Below are 18,571 nucleotides of genomic sequence, written 5' to 3'. Positions count from 1 at the left end.
GCTGGTGTGTGTGTGTGTCTGTGTGTTTACTCCAATCTATATACCCCACCCAGTCCCTGGTGTGTTATTGAGAGAGGGAGCACTCAGGGGAACTATCAGTATGGCCTGTGGAGGACATCCATCCCACTGGGCACACACTGCATGAATCAACGTTGTTTCCACGTCATTTCCAACATGGAACAAAGGGGCTTGTGAAGTGAATGGAAAAGATGAACAGTTCTTTACTTTTTTATTTCACCCAGAGACGATGGAGAATATGTACATAGAACACATACTATTTTGGTTCTCTATGAACTTAACGACTGGCAGTAAAACAAGGGGTTTGCTAGTGATGCTACTTAGATGCAGTTAAGTTATGTGCAGTGAATTCTAAATAAATACAACATGAAGCATCAAAAAGGTTTTACATAAATCAAAGTAGTTTGTGATTGGGAACACCCCCCTTTCCACACACACACACACACACACACACACACACACACACACACACACACACACACACACACACACACACACACACACACACAACTAACAGGACACATTCAACAGTGAATCTATAGTGAACTCTAGTGGCCATTTGTTGGGAGCTCTGATAGGAACTCAACCGTATGAAATGCAGACACAAGGGGACACCCTAACCCTGTCTAGACTAGAGTCCTTGCATGTCACCATAGATAGAACAATGAGACAGATATTTAAATATGTGAATGTACTGTAATGTTTTTAAAATTGTATAAACGGCCTTAATTTTGCTGGACCCCAGGTTTTTGCCTTGGCAGCTGCTAACGAGTAAAAAACAAATATTTCACCGGATGTATCTGTTTGGCGTTTCCACTCTCTACCACATATGGTGATGAGCGGGAGCCTAGTGACCAGCAGTGGTAGATGATGGAGCGAAATTGATTTTGGCTAAAATTCTGCCAATTTTCTCACCGATTAAACATTTGATGTCCATACAGTTTTCTATTTCCAAAACTACAATCTGTAACAAACAGAGTGAACTGCATTTTGTGGACTTTACCCTTTGCCAAAGTTACACAAAAAAATGCGTTTAGGAGTACAAGGGCGAATTGAGTTATTGCACCCGCGCATTTGACATAGTAGTCGTTCCCTTTCGGGAATGTCCAAATAATCGCTGGAACGCGCAAATAGGATCTCAATAGCGCGTGCTTGGCTTTGCCCATCTCATTCCTTGTTCTGCCCATTATGATTAATTTGCTCATTGGAAACGACAGGTTATGGTCTATCTTTGGTTAGTTGTAAAAATCTTAGATTTTACTCTCCCTCAGCAATATCATGTGGTAGCTCGGTTGATCATGACCTGACTCTGATTAGCTAAATGTCATCAAAGGAATGGATTTGATTACTGTACTTAATGCCACATTGTGGTTAATTAGTTATTTGTTGCAATGGAGCTGCTGCTGGATGTCAACACAGGCGCCATTTGTGAACAATCCTATACTTTCACACACTTGAAACAGCTAACGTTAGCTACATTCTTGCTCTTTGTTTGACCTATTGTAACAACCCTGGGTTTATAAGCGCGGATATCGACTCTGCCGCTTGAGCATGATTTTGCAGCACAGTCGATAGCCCGCTGGACGTCGGGCTAGAACGTTGAGGGATCGAGACCTGCTCCCTGCTGTTTCATTACATTGGTGTCAGAAGTGATCGGACCTTGCATCCACGACTGTGCGTGTGCTTGACCGGTGAGCGCGTTCCTATAAAACGTTGAGTCGTGTACTTGACGGGTGAGCGCGTTCCTATAAAATGTTGAGTCGCAGACTAGAGATGATGCGCTATTTGAAAGGCTGGAGTAGCGTAACGACTCTGGGTTTATAAACGCTGATATAGAGAATGCTTTTGTGGCACAGTCGACAGAGCTTTGGACAGAGGGTTGAGGGTTCGAGACCAGCTCCCTACCTGGTTCATTATATTTTATTTGCGGAGGGAGATGAAATCTAGACGCTTGATATCAGATGTCATTATTTAAAGAATACACCCCAAAATAGTGTTAACATTTTTTTCCCGACAAAGTTTTACTCGTGTAACGAAATTACACGTAAAAAAAACAACATAATAAAAACACACAAAAGCAACCAATGTACTTTTTGGAACATCCCAATTAGGTTCAGCAAATGTAAGCTTGCGCGTGGCGTATGGCTTTTGACAATCGGTTAAACGTTTTTTCGTGCACTTCAAGCGGGGAAAGTTTGCGCGGCAGTGTGTTTAATTTATTCTGTTAACGGTTTTAGAAATGGTGAGTAGCTAGCTACATCCTTGTTTTGAGAATTACCCAAACATATGTATAATTTTTAAGTAAGGAATAAGAGAACAAAAAATCACTCCAATTTCTCAGGAGTGAGTTAGCTAAAGTCAGCAAGCTATATATCACATTTCTTGGTTAGCTAGCAAGTTAAATATACTTAACATGAACGTAGTGTATCGTCTGTTCTCATGCTTGATAAATTCAGCTCATAACATTATAGCTAGGTCGTTTAGTTAACTATTTAATCATTTTCCCTCCAATAAACGACCACGTTTCTAGTTAATAACATAACGTACCTAGCTAGCTAAAGGTAGTTGCTCCTCTGTGTCTTTGTTGCGCTAGCAAGCTAGGGCCCGGCCATCCAATATAGCCAGCCAGGTAATGAACGATTGCCTAACTAGCTAGCTAGTTTTGTCACATATGAATAATAATAATTTGGTATAGTTAACTTTAGCTTATCAAGTTTTTCTATAGGTAAGTTAGTTAGGAACTAACTAGCCGGGAATGGTTGGACAATGGCAATACCCTGATGGCTGAAATAGAAGTGGATTGCCCTCTGAGAGTTCCCCTTGCCTTCTTCACGTTCTAATCCTGGATATAATGGTTGAGCACATGGTATAACTCATTCCTTTCACCTGTGACTGAGATAGCTAGCTGGATCAATAGATTATCCATCTGATGATGAGGCTTACTCTGAGATGGCTACAATCTTTCTGCCCACTTGAGCATGTTGTGATTAGACTTTGTAGAAAAGTGAAAGGCAACTGGTATGACCAATCTCTAGCTACTTTAATTTCTTCCAGGATATCCAGAAACAGAGCAACGGATGTCAGACTTCCGCAAGTTTGAAGCTGTCAAATGGTTATATTTTACCTGAAGGTAAAATGACTCCAAACACACTTTTTGTTGGAGGAATCGACATGAAGGTGAGTAAGCTCAAATAATTTCCAAATGGATTGGGATACATCGTCATTATCTAACGTGCTCATATTGTCCTTTCCAGGTGGATGAGAATGAAATCCGTGACTTCTTTGCGAGATTTGGTGCCGTGAAGGAAGTGAAAATCATCACTTACCGTGGAGGTATCTGCAAAGGGTAAGTCCCAAATTAGTAGGCTCCACCTTTATTCAAGAAAAGTGCATCGCCGTAAACATTGTCTTATGGAACAATGTCACTCTTTGACTTTGTAGTTATGGATTTGTTTACTTCAATGAAGACGTTGACATCCAAACCATCATTGAAGTAAGGGTAATTTATTTAACATGGTCACATTCAAGTCTTTCAAACTTTGCCTTCACTCTACTCACAAGCTAATGTGTTTCGTCTTCACCATGTTTACTCTGTAGCAACAGATCAGTTTTAAAGGGAGGAAACTCAAGCTGGGTCCAGCAATCATGAAGGAAAGGAGCTCACGTGAGTGTGTTGCTTGTGTGAATTTGGTCCATTGATATGTCGTAGTCTCAACATTTTCTTATGTCTTCAGGTCCTTGCCTTTAGTAATCCATTGCCACAACAGAAGTCTGGGTTGTGGCTAAACGTGTTTTACGTCGACCACATTGCAGACATTGCATTGCATCAACCAATGGTTGCTTGCCAGATCGACTGCAGTCGGCCGTCAAATTGCTATATCAAATTATTAGTGGTTAGTTGAAATTTCAAACACCCATCTAGGCATTGTGAGACCTGGCATGTCTTTAATTATAGTCAGCCTAGAATGAGGACGAAGGTTTGTTCATTTGTTTACCCGCCCAGGTTCCATGCCGTCTCACCTGGTTGATCAGGCCCCCTGGATAACCCCCTCCCAGTACATCTACTGCACCTGCTGCTCTCCTATGGGCGGGGGCATGGCTCAGCCTTCACCTGTACTCAATGGCGGCAATCCCTACTTCCAGGTAAGGGCCTGTCATTACCCCAAAGCCACTAAGTGTGTCTTAAATGTCACCCTATTCCCTGTGAAGTGCACTACTTTTGACCAGGGTGCCATTTGGGACGCAAGCACTGTGTTGCAAGATGGGCTTGAATCAGTTCACACTTTAGGACTAATAGTGGTCCCAAAAGTGCACCAACCCCAATCTGCCCGCCCAGCACACCAGGCCCATGTTCAGCAGGCAAACATTGTGGAACGTTGCAGATAGAACTTTGCGTACATCTACCTTTGACACTGCGGTTTTCTCCTTCCTCTCTTCTCAGCCTTACTCGTACAACGGCTTTCCAGGAGTCATGATTCCACAGATGCCCATGCGCTACTCGCAAACCAATTACGCGTACCAGGTAAACAAACAAACACACTCATGCAGGCAGATAACCTTTTTTTGCGGGGGGATAACGTATTCATTGAATAAATGTATTGTTCCCTGGAGAACTCTTAGTGGCGATTGGTATGAAAACATGCACTACAACATGACACATTCCTCATCAACACTAATCCAAACTAATATACATGCGTGACATGCTAGAGACCACACGCATACATCTGTTTTAATACTGTACCATAGCATGATAAACACACTCGTTCCTCTCCCCATATAACTTATTGAGGAAAAGGATGCATTTTAGACATGTATGTATTGACCTTTTGACTCCTGCTCTCCTCTCCCAGTACGCCTCACCACACTGGACTGGAGAGCAGAGGACACGGCTCATCAACCAGGTGACACTTCCTCTGAATGACTACGTTTTGCAAACTGCTAAGATGCATCCCCAATATTTTATTTTAACTGATTGCAAAAGCTATGTAGATGTGACGTTTTTACCATCTATCTGTATCAGGGATGGGCAACTTTGATGGGGGTGGGGCCACAAAAAATCTAAAATCATCATGAATTCCATACCCATACATGCCAGGGCTCGTCAGCATTCCGGGGCAAGTAAAAAAAAATAAAAAAAAATATGATTTTTTAAAAATGGTGGACAACCAGAATATAGATTTAAGTTGTCTGAATGGGCAAGTAAAAAAAAATCACAATATGAAACAATTACTCCAATCAGAATTGGCAGTGGCAGCACACAGCAGGGCAGTAAATTGGCTATATTCCCATTTGCTATAGCCCATTTCAATAAATATTTTATATTTACACAAAGCAAGAGAACAATGTAGATAGATCTAGCTAAATCTATATTTTTCTCTCTCGAATGATAAGGGCCAATAGCCAACGTCTGTTTTTATAGGGGACACTCCGATGTCTTATCGTTATAGAAGCCCCAAATGGTCTATTTTCTATCCAATTGATATGAATCTGACTTGGCCTATTAACCCTTTAGATCCCAATATAATTTTAGTCCGCTGCTGTAGAATACTCAGAATTTCAAACAAACATACCTTGTGCAAAAACAAAGAACAAATAACAATTAACCAGTTTTTTTTAAAGAGCACAACCTCTTTAATGACACCACATTCATGTCAGTAAGAATAACTCATTTTGTCATTCACTGTGTGAAGACACTCACTATAAAAAAAACAACAGATTAACTCTCATGCATTATCATGCTGAAACATGAGGTGATGGCGAGGGATAAATGGCACGACAATGGATCTTAGGATCTCATCACGATGTCTGCAATTGTGTCCGTTGTCCGTAGCTTATGCCTGCCCATACTATAACCCCACTGCCACCATGGGGCACTCTGTTCACAACCTCAGCAAACCTCTCACCCACACAACGCCATACACGTTGTCTGCCATCTGGCCGGAACGGTTGAAACCGGGATTCATCCATGAAGAGCACACTTCTCTAGCAGGCCAGTGGCCATCGAAGGTGAGCATTTGCCCACTGAAGTCGGTTATGACGCTGAACTGCAGTCAGATCAAGATCCTGGTGAGGATGAGGAGCACTTGGATGAGCTTCCCTGAGACTGTTTCTGACAGTGCAAACCCACAGTTTCATCAGCTGTCCGGTTGGCTGGTCTCAGATGATCCCGTAGGTGAAGAAGCTGGATGTGGAGGTCCTGGGATGGTGTGGTTACACGTGATCCGAGGTAGAGAAATAAAGATTAAATTATTTGGCAACAGGTCTGGTGGACATTCCTGCAGTCAGCATGCCAATTGCACGCTCATTCAAAGCTTGAGACATCTGTGTCATTGTGACAAAACTGCACATTTTAGAGTGGCCTTTTATTGTCCCCAGCACAAGGTGCACCTGTAACTATCATTCTGTTTAATCAGCTTCTTGATATGCCACACCTGTCAGGTGGATGGATTATCTTGGCAAAGGAAAAATGCTCACTAACAGGTATGTAAACAAATTTGTGCACAACATTTGAGAGAATCTATATACAGCTAAACACTGCAACTATTTCCATGAGTCAGAGAGCAACCATTGGAGCTCCTGCTCCACGCTTATGTGCTCGCCTGTACTTGCTGTACCAACCAAGTGATCATGACAGGATTTGCTATTCCCCAAGTTTTACAGCATCAAACATCAACAACACCAAATGTATATCTGCTGTTGACTTGTTTCACTCACCTCGACATCATCGCTTTCAAAGTGCAAGTACGTGTCCCAAATCCTTATCACAAACCAACATGGATACAGCCTCTTCCACAGTGAAAAGTCGTCGTTGCTTCGGCACCATAATTTGGTAAATACGTTTATTTTTGTATATTTTTTCTAAAGTCAAATGACAGCATACCCTGTTTCTGGTTGATGACAACAGCCATGCGAATATGACAACAGTTTGTTAGCAAGTTCATTTTGCGATAGACAGATATTATTGTTAGAAAAACAAGGACATTTGCGGCCGCTATAGCAATTTAAAGAAAGGCTGTTGACCACCACTATTGGTTCTAAAGGGTTTTAAGCCACTTTTAGTTTAATGCATGCTAGATTTCATGATCAAACAATGAACTCCGTTAGATGTCTCAAAGCTTTAAGTTGCTTTTGAATAACCCCACATGGGAGGCCTAAGGTAAGAATGAGAGCGAGAGAGAAGAAACAATAGCAAGATGTAAAAATCTAATGAGAAATTTGAACAAACATTACAGTTGAGCAAAGCGTTAGACAGTAATGATGCATGCATCTGGCAGAAAAAAAATCTGTCCTTATCCTAGTGAGCCAAACAACCAAAAGCCTTGTCCTATTAATTGAAATATCATAAAAACTTTTTAGACTAATTAAAGTTACGACAGGTTTTTTCCAAACTATTCTAATAAAATCTTTGTACTAAAATTGCAGCTTATAAATGGGAATAATTATGAACATCGGAGTCTATTGTGGTGGAATTATTGTAATCAAAAGGAGAGACTTTTATATTTCCTCAAAATAATGAAACTTCATTATTTAATTAGTGCCGTAATGGAGCTGGTCAGTAATCACCCCTGGTTTGAGCCACAGCATTTTATAGCAAAGTACATCCTCCTTCAGTCTATATGACAAACAACAAATGTATGGAATGTGTTACACGGTTAAGATTTGTGTGAAAGATACTTATAATTCACAGCAGACAGTATCTCATTGTGTAGAGACCAGGGTCTGGCCCTAGTGTCATCTCTCCCTGGTACCCTACAAGAACAGAAACATTAACTCATGCTCTGGAATGTGGTTTTACCCAAAGACATTGTAAATATTCTAGAGGCCCATCCTCAGTAGAACACACACAGATGAGTGTTCTAACAACCCCTTATTCTGTTGCATAAAACAACCATTTGACGCAATAACAGCATTATAACATAGTCTTGTAATTTCCACCGTAATATGCTATTCTCATTCACAGATTTATTTTGAATGACAAATGTATTTGAATGACAAATGAAATTGAGAAAAAATACCAAGATGGAAAAATCTAATGAGTGAAAAGAGAACTGACTACAGCTGAGGAAAGCTTATGAAAGAAATGCGTAGTTGGCCTAGGTCTATTTCCATGTTATCCTAGCAGTGTGCAACCTACCTACAACGCATATAGCAGCCTAGGCCTAAATAAGATAGGAGGATGAAGGGGGAAAATGTGAATGAGTTTATACTTATCCAGTTCTGAGGACCGCAGAGTTGCACTGCAGCAAGGCTCATTGACTGTCACTTGCTCCATCTGCATGCTTTGGAGCACACAGACACACAGAGAGCCAGATAGGCCTAGGCTACTACACATCTCGTTGGTACCACGGAAAGCCAGATGGGCTACTACACATCTCGTTGGTACCACGGAAAGCCAGATGGGCTACTACACATCTCGTTGGTACCACGGAAAGCCAGATGGGCTACTACACATCTCGTTGGTACCACGGAAAGCCAGATGGGCTACTACACATCTCGCTGGTACCACGGAAAGCCAGATGCGCTACTACACATCTCGCTGGTACCACGGAAAGCCAGATGGGCTACTACACATCTCGCTGGTACTACGGAAAGCCAGATGGGCTACTACACATCTCGCTGGTACCACGGAAAGCCAGATGGGCTACTACACATCTCGTTGGTACCACGGAAAGCCAGATGGGCTACTACACATCTCGCTGGTACCACGGAAAGCCAGATGGGCTACTACACATCTCGCTGGTACCACGGAAAGCCAGATGGGCTACTACACATCTCGCTGGTACCACGGAAAGCCAGATGGGCTACTACACATCTCGCTGGTACCACGGAAAGCCAGATGGGCTACTACACATCTCGCTGGTACCACGGAAAGCCAGATGGGCTACTACACATCTCGCTGGTACCACGGAAAGCCAGATGGGCTACTACACATCTCGCTGGTACCACGGAAAGCCAGATGGGCTACTACACATCTCGCTGGTACCACGGAAAGCCAGATGGGCTACTACACATCTCGCTGGTACCACGGAAAGCCAGATGGGCTACTACACATCTCGCTGGTACCACGGAAAGCCAGATGGGCTACTACACATCTCGCTGGTACCACGGAAAGCCAGATGGGCTACTACACATCTCGCTGGTACCACGGAAAGCCAGATGGGCTACTACACATCTCGCTGGTACCACGGAAAGCCAGATGGGCTACTACACATCTCGCTGGTACCACGGAAAGCCAGATGGGCTACTACACATCTCGCTGGTACCACGGAAAGCCAGATGGGCTACTACACATCTCGCTGGTACCACGGAAAGCCAGATGGGCTACTACACATCTCGCTGGTACCACGGAAAGCCAGATGGGCTACTACACATCTCGCTGGTACCACGGAAAGCCAGATGGGCTACTACACATCTCGTTGGTACCACGGAAAGCCAGATGGGCTACTACACATCTCGTTGGTACCACGGAAAGCCAGATGGGCTACTACACATCTCGTTGGTACCACGGAAAGCCAGATGGGCTACTACACATCTCGTTGGTACCACGGAAAGCCAGATGGGCTACTACACATCTCGTTGGTACCACGGAAAGCCAGATGCGCTACTACACATCTCGCCGGTACCACGGAAAGCCAGATGGGCTACTACACATCTCGCCGGTACCACGGAAAGCCAGATGGGCTACTACACATCTCGCCGGTACCACGGAAAGCCAGATGGGCTACTACACATCTCGCCGGTACCACGGAAAGCCAGATGGGCTACTACACATCTCGCCGGTACCACGGAAAGCCAGATGGGCTACTACACATCTCGTTGGTACCACGGAAAGCCAGATGGGCTACTACACATCTCGCTGGTACCACGGAAAGCAAGATGGGCTACTACACATCTCGTTGGTACCACGGAAAGCCAGATGGGCTACTACACATCTCGCTGGTACCACGGAAAGCCAGATGGGCTACTACACATCTCGCTGGTACCACGGAAAGCCAGATGGGCTACTACACATCTCGCTGGTACCACGGAAAGCCAGATGGGCTACTACACATCTCGCTGGTACCACGGAAAGCCAGATGGGCTACTACACATCTTGTTGGTACCACGGAAAGCCAGATGGGCTACTACACATCTCGCTGGTACCACGGAAAGCCAGATGGGCTACTACACATCTCGTTGGTACCACGGAAAGCCAGATGGGCTACTACACATCTCGTTGGTACCACGGAAAGCCAGATGGGCTACTACACATCTCGCTGGTACCACGGAAAGCCAGATGGGCTACTACACATCTCGTTGGTACCACGGAAAGCCAGATGGGCTACTACACATCTCGCTGGTACCACGGAAAGCCAGATGGGCTACTACACATCTCGCTGGTACCACGGAAAGCCAGATGGGCTACTACACATCTCGTTGGTACCACGGAAAGCCAGATGGGCTACTACACATCTCGCCGGTACCACGGAAAGCCAGATGGGCTACTACACATCTCGCCGGTACCACGGAAAGCCAGATGGGCTACTACACATCTCGCCGGTACCACGGAAAGCCAGATGGGCTACTACACATCTCGCCGGTACCACGGAAAGCCAGATGGGCTACTACACATCTCGCCGGTACCACGGAAAGCCAGATGGGCTACTACACATCTCGCCGGTACCACGGAAAGCCAGATGGGCTACTACACATCTCGTTGGTACCACGGAAAGCCAGATGGGCTACTACACATCTCGCTGCTACCACGGAAAGCAAGATGGGCTACTACACATCTCGTTGGTACCACGGAAAGCCAGATGGGCTACTACACATCTCGCTGGTACCACGGAAAGCCAGATGGGCTACTACACATCTCGCTGGTACCACGGAAAGCCAGATGGGCTACTACACATCTCGCTGGTACCACGGAAAGCCAGATGGGCTACTACACATCTAGTTGGTACCACGGAAAGCCAGATGGGCTACTACACATCTCGCTGGTACCACGGAAAGCCAGATGGGCTACTACACATCTCGCTGGTACCACGGAAAGCCAGATGGGCTACTACACATCTCGCTGGTACCACGGAAAGCAAGATGGGCTACTACACATCTCGCTGGTACCACGGAAAGCCAGATGGGCTACTACACATCTCGCTGGTACCACGGAAAGCCAGATGGGCTACTACACATCTCGTTGGTACCACGGAAAGCCAGATGGGCTACTACACATCTCGTTGGTACCACGGAAAGCCAGATGGGCTACTACACATCTCGCTGGTACCACGGAAAGCCAGATGGGCTACTACACATCTCGTTGGTACCACGGAAAGCCAGATGGGCTACTACACATCTCGCTGGTACCACGGAAAGCCAGATGGGCTACTACACATCTCGCTGGTACCACGGAAAGCCAGATGGGCTACTACACATCTCGCTGGTACCACGGAAAGCCAGATGGGCTACTACACATCTCGCTGGTACCACGGAAAGCCAGATGGGCTACTACACATCTCGCTGGTACCACGGAAAGCCAGATGGGCTACTACACATCTCGCTGGTACCACGGAAAGCCAGATGGGCTACTACACATCTCGCTGGTACCACGGAAAGCCAGATGGGCTACTACACATCTCGCTGGTACCACGGAAAGCCAGATGGGCTACTACACATCTCGCTGGTACCACGGAAAGCCAGATGGGCTACTACACATCTCGTTGGTACCACGGAAAGCCAGATGGGCTACTACACATCTCGCTGGTACCACGGAAAGCCAGATGGGCTACTACACATCTCGCTGGTACCACGGAAAGCCAGATGGGCTACTACACATCTCGTTGGTACCACGGAAAGCCAGATGGGCTACTACACATCTCGCTGGTACCACGGAAAGCCAGATGGGCTACTACACATCTCGCTGGTACCACGGAAAGCCAGATGGGCTACTACACATCTCGTTGGTACCACGGAAAGCCAGATGGGCTACTACTACACATCTCGCCGGTACCACGGAAAGCCAGATGGGCTACTACACATCTCGCCGGTACCACGGAAAGCCAGATGGGCTACTACACATCTCGCCGGTACCACGGAAAGCCAGATGGGCTACTACACATCTCGCCGGTACCACGGAAAGCCAGATGGGCTACTACACATCTCGTTGGTACCACGGAAAGCCAGATGGGCTACTACACATCTCGCTGGTACCACGGAAAGCAAGATGGGCTACTACACATCTCGTTGGTACCACGGAAAGCCAGATGGGCTACTACACATCTCGCTGGTACCACGGAAAGCCAGATGGGCTACTACACATCTCGCTGGTACCACGGAAAGCCAGATGGGCTACTACACATCTCGCTGGTACCACGGAAAGCCAGATGGGATACTACACATCTTGTTGGTACCACGGAAAGCCAGATGGGCTACTACACATCTCGCTGGTACCACGGAAAGCCAGATGGGCTACTACACATCTCGCTGGTACCACGGAAAGCCAGATGGGCTACTACACATCTCGCTGGTACCACGGAAAGCCAGATGGGCTACTACACATCTCGCTGGTACCACGGAAAGCCAGATGGGCTACTACACATCTCGTTGGTACCACGGAAAGCCAGATGGGCTACTACACATCTCGTTGGTACCACGGAAAGCCAGATGGGCTACTACACATCTCGTTGGTACCACGGAAAGCCAGATGGGCTACTACACATCTCGCTGGTACCACGGAAAGCCAGATGGGCTACTACACATCTCGTTGGTACCACGGAAAGCCAGATGGGCTACTACACATCTCGCTGGTACCACGGAAAGCCAGATGGGCTACTACACATCTCGCTGGTACCACGGAAAGCCAGATGGGCTACTACACATCTCGCTGGTACCACGGAAAGCCAGATGGGCTACTACACATCTCGCTGGTACCACGGAAAGCCAGATGGGCTACTACACATCTCGCTGGTACCACGGAAAGCCAGATGGGCTACTACACATCTCGCTGGTACCACGGAACCACAGCTGGCGCACAATCCCCCCCAAAATAATTACACCACTATTTTAACTCTCAACAGTAAGTTAAGACCACAACTGCGTTCCGCACGGACCATCAGTTGCCTTGCCTGGAAACCTGGCATTGAATTTTACGTTGGGCAGAAATTTCCGTTTCGTCTCACGACTTCTACAAGCCAGAATGTTGAATAAAATTATATTTTTTATGTACTTTACCGATTGTCTGTGCGGTTGGTCCATTTGGCAGTAGGAATGTGAGAATACAATGCATTCAGAAAGTATTCAGACCCCTTGACCTTTTCCACATTTTGTTACGTAACAGCCTTATTCTAAAATAGATTCAATTCTTATTTTTTTCTCGATCTACACACAATGCCCCATAATGGCAAAGAAAAAAACATGTTTTTAGAAATTCTTGCAAATGTATTACATTTCAAAAACTGAAATATAACATTTACAAAAGTATTCGGAGCCTTTACTCAGTACATTTTTGAAGCACCTTTGGCAGTGATTAAAGCCTTGAGACTTCTTGGGCATGACACTACAAGCTTGGCACACCTGTACTTGGGCACTTTCTCCCATTCTTCTCTGCAGATCCTCTCAAGCTCTGTCAGGTTGGATGGGGAGCGTCACTGTACAGCTATTTTCAGGGATCTCCAGAGATGTTCGATTGGTTTCAAATCCAGGCTGAGGCTGGGCCAGTCAAGGACATTCAGAGACTTGTCCCGAAGCTACTACTGCATTGTCATGGCCGTGTGCTTAGGATCGTTGTAACCTTCGCCCCAGTTCTGATGTCCTGAGCACTCTGGAGAAGGTTTTCATCAAGGATCTCTGTACTTTTCTCCGTTCATCTTTGCCTCGATCCTGACTAGTCTCCCAGTCCCTGCCACTGAAAATATCCCCACAGCATGATGATGCTACCACCATGCTTCAACGTAGGGATGGTGCCAGGTTTCCTCCAGAATTGACACTTGGCATTCAGAACAGAAAGTTCCATCTTGGTTACTTCAGACCAGAGAACCAAATTGGCTGTTGTGCCTTTTACTAAGGAGAGGCTTCCGTCTGGCCTCTCTACCATAAAGGCCTGATTGGTGGAGTGCTGCAGAGATGGTTGTCCTTCTGGAAGGTTCACAGTGCAACTCTGGAGTTCTGTCAGAGTGACCATCGGGGTCACCTCCCTAACCAAGGCCTTTCTCCCCCGATTGCTCAGTTTGGCTGGGTGGTCAGCTTTAGGAAGAATCTAGGTGGTTCCAAACTTCATCCATTTAAGAATGATAGAGGCCAGTCCACTGTTCTTGGGGATCTTCATTGCTGCAGAAATGTTTTGATATCCTTTCCCAGGTCTGTGCCTCAACACAATCCTGTCTCAAAGCTCAACGCACAATTCCTTCGACATCATGGCTTGGTTTTTACTCTGACATGCACTGTCAGCTGTGGAACCTTATATAGACAGGTATGTGCCTTTCCAAATCATGTTCAATCAATTGAATTTACCACAGGTGGACTCAAGTTGTAGAAACATCTCAAGGATGATCAATGGAAACAGGATGCACCTGAGCTCCATTTCGAGTCTCAAAGCAAAGAGTCTGAATACCACCCCACATAGCCCGGTTCCTCTCTAGGTTTCTTCCTAGGTTTTGGCCTTTCTAGGGAGTTTTTCCTAGCCACCGTGCTTTTACACCTGCATTGTTTGGGGTTTTAGGCTGGGTTTCTGTACAGCACTTTGAGATATCAGCTGATGTACGAAGGGCTATATAAATAAATTTGATTTGATTTGAATACTTATGTGAATATGGTATCTGTTTTTTATTTTTCAAACATTCTAAACCTGTTTTCGCTTTGTCATTATGGGGTATTGTGTGTAGATTGGTGAGGGGGAAACATGTATTTAATCCATTTTAGAATAAGGCTGTAACGTAACAAAATGTGGAAAAGGGGAAGGGGTCTGAATACTTTATGAATGCACTGTATATCCAAAGGAAAGTCTAATTATATCAACGTTTCAAAACGCTGGTAGTGCGTTCAGATTTATCAACTGAAGCAAGTGCACAAGTAAAAAAAAATACATGCACGAGACTCATGCATACTTGCAGAGCCCGTGTCCGTGTTGTCATGGTTCTGCGCATGCTTCAGCTGATCAAAATCTGAATGCACTACCAGTGCTTTGAAACGTTGATGTAATAATTATACTTTCCTGTGGATATATTGTCTCACATTCCTACTGTTAAATGGGCGAACCACACAGACAACCGTTAAAGTATCATTTTATTCAACATTCTGACTTGTAGAAGTCGTGGCAGGAAAAATGCCCTGACTCAGATGCTCATTTCAGCCCAACGTATAATTCAATTCAACGTGAAGTTTCCAGGCAACCAGTTGCCCATCCCTGATGTGTATTCTGTCATCTGATCCAGTAATGACTACTAGGTGGCAATGTTGGGAAAAGCCTATATTGTCATGTTGGTGTGAGTGCTTTAAGCGGATATAATATCAACCATCTGCCTGCCAGTGTGTATCAGTATTTGCAGTAATTCATGTGTTGGCTAAGGATGACTGATTTTCTGCCAAGGGTGTGTTTGCTGTAGTAGTTCCTGTGTTAAGGTTCACTGTGGTTGTTTCAGCCGGCTCATTATGTGATGTGATGCCCCGTTTCCAGAACTTTGTGGACTGCGGAGTCCAGACTCTGCTGTAGTCCACAGCCCACTGACCCTCCTGCTGTACCAGGTGAACGAACACACACACACACACTCAGACCCTCCTGATTTCTGTCTCTTTTTTTGTTCTGCTAATCTTTCTATCCATCTTCCCCCTCCCTCCTGTATCTCATCTGCCATTTCTATCAAGTCTTTCTCCATCTCTTCATTGTTCTTACAATTCATCTCAATTGTTCTCCCTCCATTCTTCAGTCATTTCTACGTAATTAGTGATTGTGGAGCAAGTGTTAAAAGCGTTGATTCGAATGCTCAATTAGTGAATTATCTCTAGTTTGTCTGTGTATTGTCAGGGATGATGGCAGAATATGTCCATCTTGAGGAACATACTCTATTCTCTTTCCTCTAGTTGTCAGACTATGTGGACAGTCTCAATTTGTCTTGTGATTCCTCGCATCCCATCTCCTTGCCTCCTTCTCAATCAAATTGGAGGAGATGGACCAAGGTCCTGCCCCTCAGGTCTTATTTTCCAATGCAATTTGAGGACGAGGTAACCCAATGGGTTTTGAGAAGGAGGCGCGGAAAGGACGCAAGGAATAAAATAAATGCAATGAATATTCTCCCATTGGGGAAAAAGTTATAGAATCCTAGCTGATAGTTGACTGAATGCTTGTTATTCCTCACCACCACAAGGGGGCGACGTCTCCATGCAGACGAGCACACGGTGACATCCTGGCCTTTAGAGAGCTAGCAGCAATAGACTTTAAAAATATACACTTTCAGGATGCTTTCTCTCTACGACATCTCTTGCTCACTTTGAGACCCGACCACGGCGGCTCGACACTTGCACCTGCACCCGATGGGCGTGGTCACTGTGACTGTGTTTGGCTTGGCTAGGACCATGGTCCTGGCGTTTGGACCGCTTTCAACCCATCTCAAACACTAACGCAGGGAAGAGCGGAAGTGATTTTGGAGCTTCAGCTTGTTTACAGCACAGAGCAACGCCTTTTTTACATTTATTTGACATTTTTTGGGGGGGGTGGGGGTTGGTTTTGATAACCCCCAAAAAGAAAATAATTTTAAGCTCATCTGCATATTTATATTTTATGTTTGACTATGTTGAAAGTTTTTTAATGTCAGTTTGTTTGGGTGTAAGCTTTTTGCTGGGCTTCTGTACATAGATTTGTAACACAACAAATTAGCCTTTTAAAGTAGTGTTGATTTTGACCTTTTCTATTATTAATTCAAGTTTCCATCCCCGTCTTCCTCTGATTTAAGAAACTCATGCATCAAATTATTGTGGGCAGAATTGGGCACAACACGGGCACATTATTTTTCAGGCACTCCTGTTGCCTTTGTGCTCTTTTTATATAATTTCTTGACAGTTCTTGTCTTACGCTACTTAAATCACCTTTTTATTTTCGATTTACTTCAGTGAATTAGAAGTGCCTGCCTGTTTTTTTTGTTGAGAGGTTAATTGAATTGATGTTAGTGTATTTACAATTGGGATGCACTGATATCATCTTGAGTGTTGCTGTTTACAAAGTTATGAATCCTTTTATTGTGGCCAATGTCTCTTAGGTTGCGTACCAAATGGCACCCGTGTCCTTATTTAGTGCACTACTTTTGACTAGAACCCTGAGCAACAGTAGTGAACTATAGGGAATAAGCCTTTGAGTGTTGCCGTTTCTTAAGTTATGGATCCTGTGGCCAATGTTTCTTAGACGGTTCCAGCTCTTGCAGTACGTCGCCAAGAGCAAAATCATTGAGTCAATATCACCTGACGGTGTTGATAAACTACTTTTATAATGCAGCCTGGGTCGGGAAACCTGTTTTCATTCACTCTGAAATGAAGGACATAACTAACAGCAATGCGTTCCATCACTAATGGTTGAAGTTCTCTTAAAGTTCAGTATATTTGTTGTTGTTGCACTGATTGATTTGTTGACCAAGTGTGTTTTGTAAGAATGTTTTGCTTTCTTTTGTTTTATTTTGAGGTGGTGTGATTTGATGTGTTTATGACGTATTAATACCATATTTTCAGTTTGATTATAATCACTTTTCAGGCCGACAGATTAACTGGTTGCATTTCAAATTGATAAACACATTTTGCATTTCAAGATATTTATTTGATACATCAGTTGAGAGATTTGTTGACTCCCTGTCTTTGTCTTGTAAGCCAGTGTTTCCCAAATACATTTCTATTTTTAAAAAAAATTGAAAGATACGCTTGAAATTGGAATTGTCAAAGAATTGACTCAACCACAAACACACATCCAAGTTTAGCTTTGTTATAATGAACCAGACAATCTATAGTTATTTGTGGTTGTTTGTGAAAGTTAGCTGGCTAACTCATTGATCCTGCTTTGTATTATAACCCTTGGAGTTTCTTCCCAGAAGATTGTTTCTGAAATATTTCTGTTTACTGTTGCATAGATGCTCTGTCTTCACTGTGGACTGGTTGACATCTGAAGTTGGTCAACACCCAGAGTGTGATCCAAAGAGCAGACATGCCTAATGATTCTACTACAGTCAATTAAAGTATGAAGCTGGCCCTAACTTAAGTCAGCTTTGTTTTATTTGTTATGATTTGGTGAAGGTACGCACACAATTTGTGACCCAGGGTGGTTATTTTTTTGTCTGTGTACCTGCAGTGTATTCGTTAGTGCACACCGTAGCAAAACATTTTGCAACGGAAAACAATTTATTATTGGACAAATTTAGATTAGTTCCTCTGATTCGGGCATACACCCCAGAAGTGGCTGCTGGTTGGTCAGAGCTGACTTTCTGTCATGGCAACATAACTGACCATAATGTTCTGTCACAGACCATTTTGTTCTCACAAACAGCAGTATGATGGTGTGACTGCCCCCCGACAGACAGACTGCTCTGAATTATGGAGCAGTCTGGAT

At 44.6% G+C, this 18,571-nt stretch overlaps 1 protein-coding gene across 3 annotated transcripts; it reads left to right on the top strand.

Annotated features, from left to right (window-relative positions):
- The first annotated feature begins 1,744 nt into the window (after window positions 1-1,744).
- Window positions 1,745-18,218, top strand: LOC118397952 (deleted in azoospermia-like). Of its 3 annotated transcripts, none has more exons than XM_035792816.2 (10): window positions 1,745-2,260; window positions 3,073-3,195; window positions 3,273-3,364; window positions 3,460-3,511; window positions 3,616-3,682; window positions 4,022-4,161; window positions 4,460-4,540; window positions 4,869-4,919; window positions 15,665-15,732; window positions 16,353-18,218. In XM_035792816.2, exons 1-9 carry the CDS (start codon window positions 2,258-2,260, stop codon window positions 15,698-15,700), a joined length of 645 nt encoding a protein of 214 aa, XP_035648709.1. In that variant the 5' UTR covers window positions 1,745-2,257; the 3' UTR covers window positions 15,701-15,732; window positions 16,353-18,218. The 3 variants fall into 3 exon arrangements, 2 of the variants coding, with proteins under 2 accessions (XP_035648709.1, XP_035648708.1); XM_035792815.2 differs by lacking the exon at window positions 1,745-2,260 and adding an exon at window positions 2,300-2,884; XR_004828531.2 differs by lacking the exon at window positions 1,745-2,260 and adding an exon at window positions 2,301-2,884 and having other exon boundaries at window positions 15,630-15,732.
- Window positions 18,219-18,571: the final 353 nt, after the last annotated feature.

The sequence above is a fragment of the Oncorhynchus keta genome, chromosome 19 (genome assembly GCF_023373465.1).
Source record: "Oncorhynchus keta strain PuntledgeMale-10-30-2019 chromosome 19, Oket_V2, whole genome shotgun sequence".
NCBI lineage: Eukaryota > Metazoa > Chordata > Actinopteri > Salmoniformes > Salmonidae > Oncorhynchus > Oncorhynchus keta.
The sequence above is the reverse complement of the archived record's forward strand: the minus strand, read 5'-3'. Positions and strand labels throughout refer to the sequence as shown.

Bases quoted from the DNA above. Each gene is read 5' to 3' on its own strand.
- LOC118397952 (XM_035792815.2), top strand. The intron at 3,196-3,272 runs GTGAGTAAGCTC...TGTCCTTTCCAG, and splicing joins TTGGAGGAATCGACATGAAG to GTGGATGAGAATGAAATCCG. The intron at 3,683-4,021 runs GTGAGTGTGTTG...TTACCCGCCCAG, and splicing joins CATGAAGGAAAGGAGCTCAC to GTTCCATGCCGTCTCACCTG.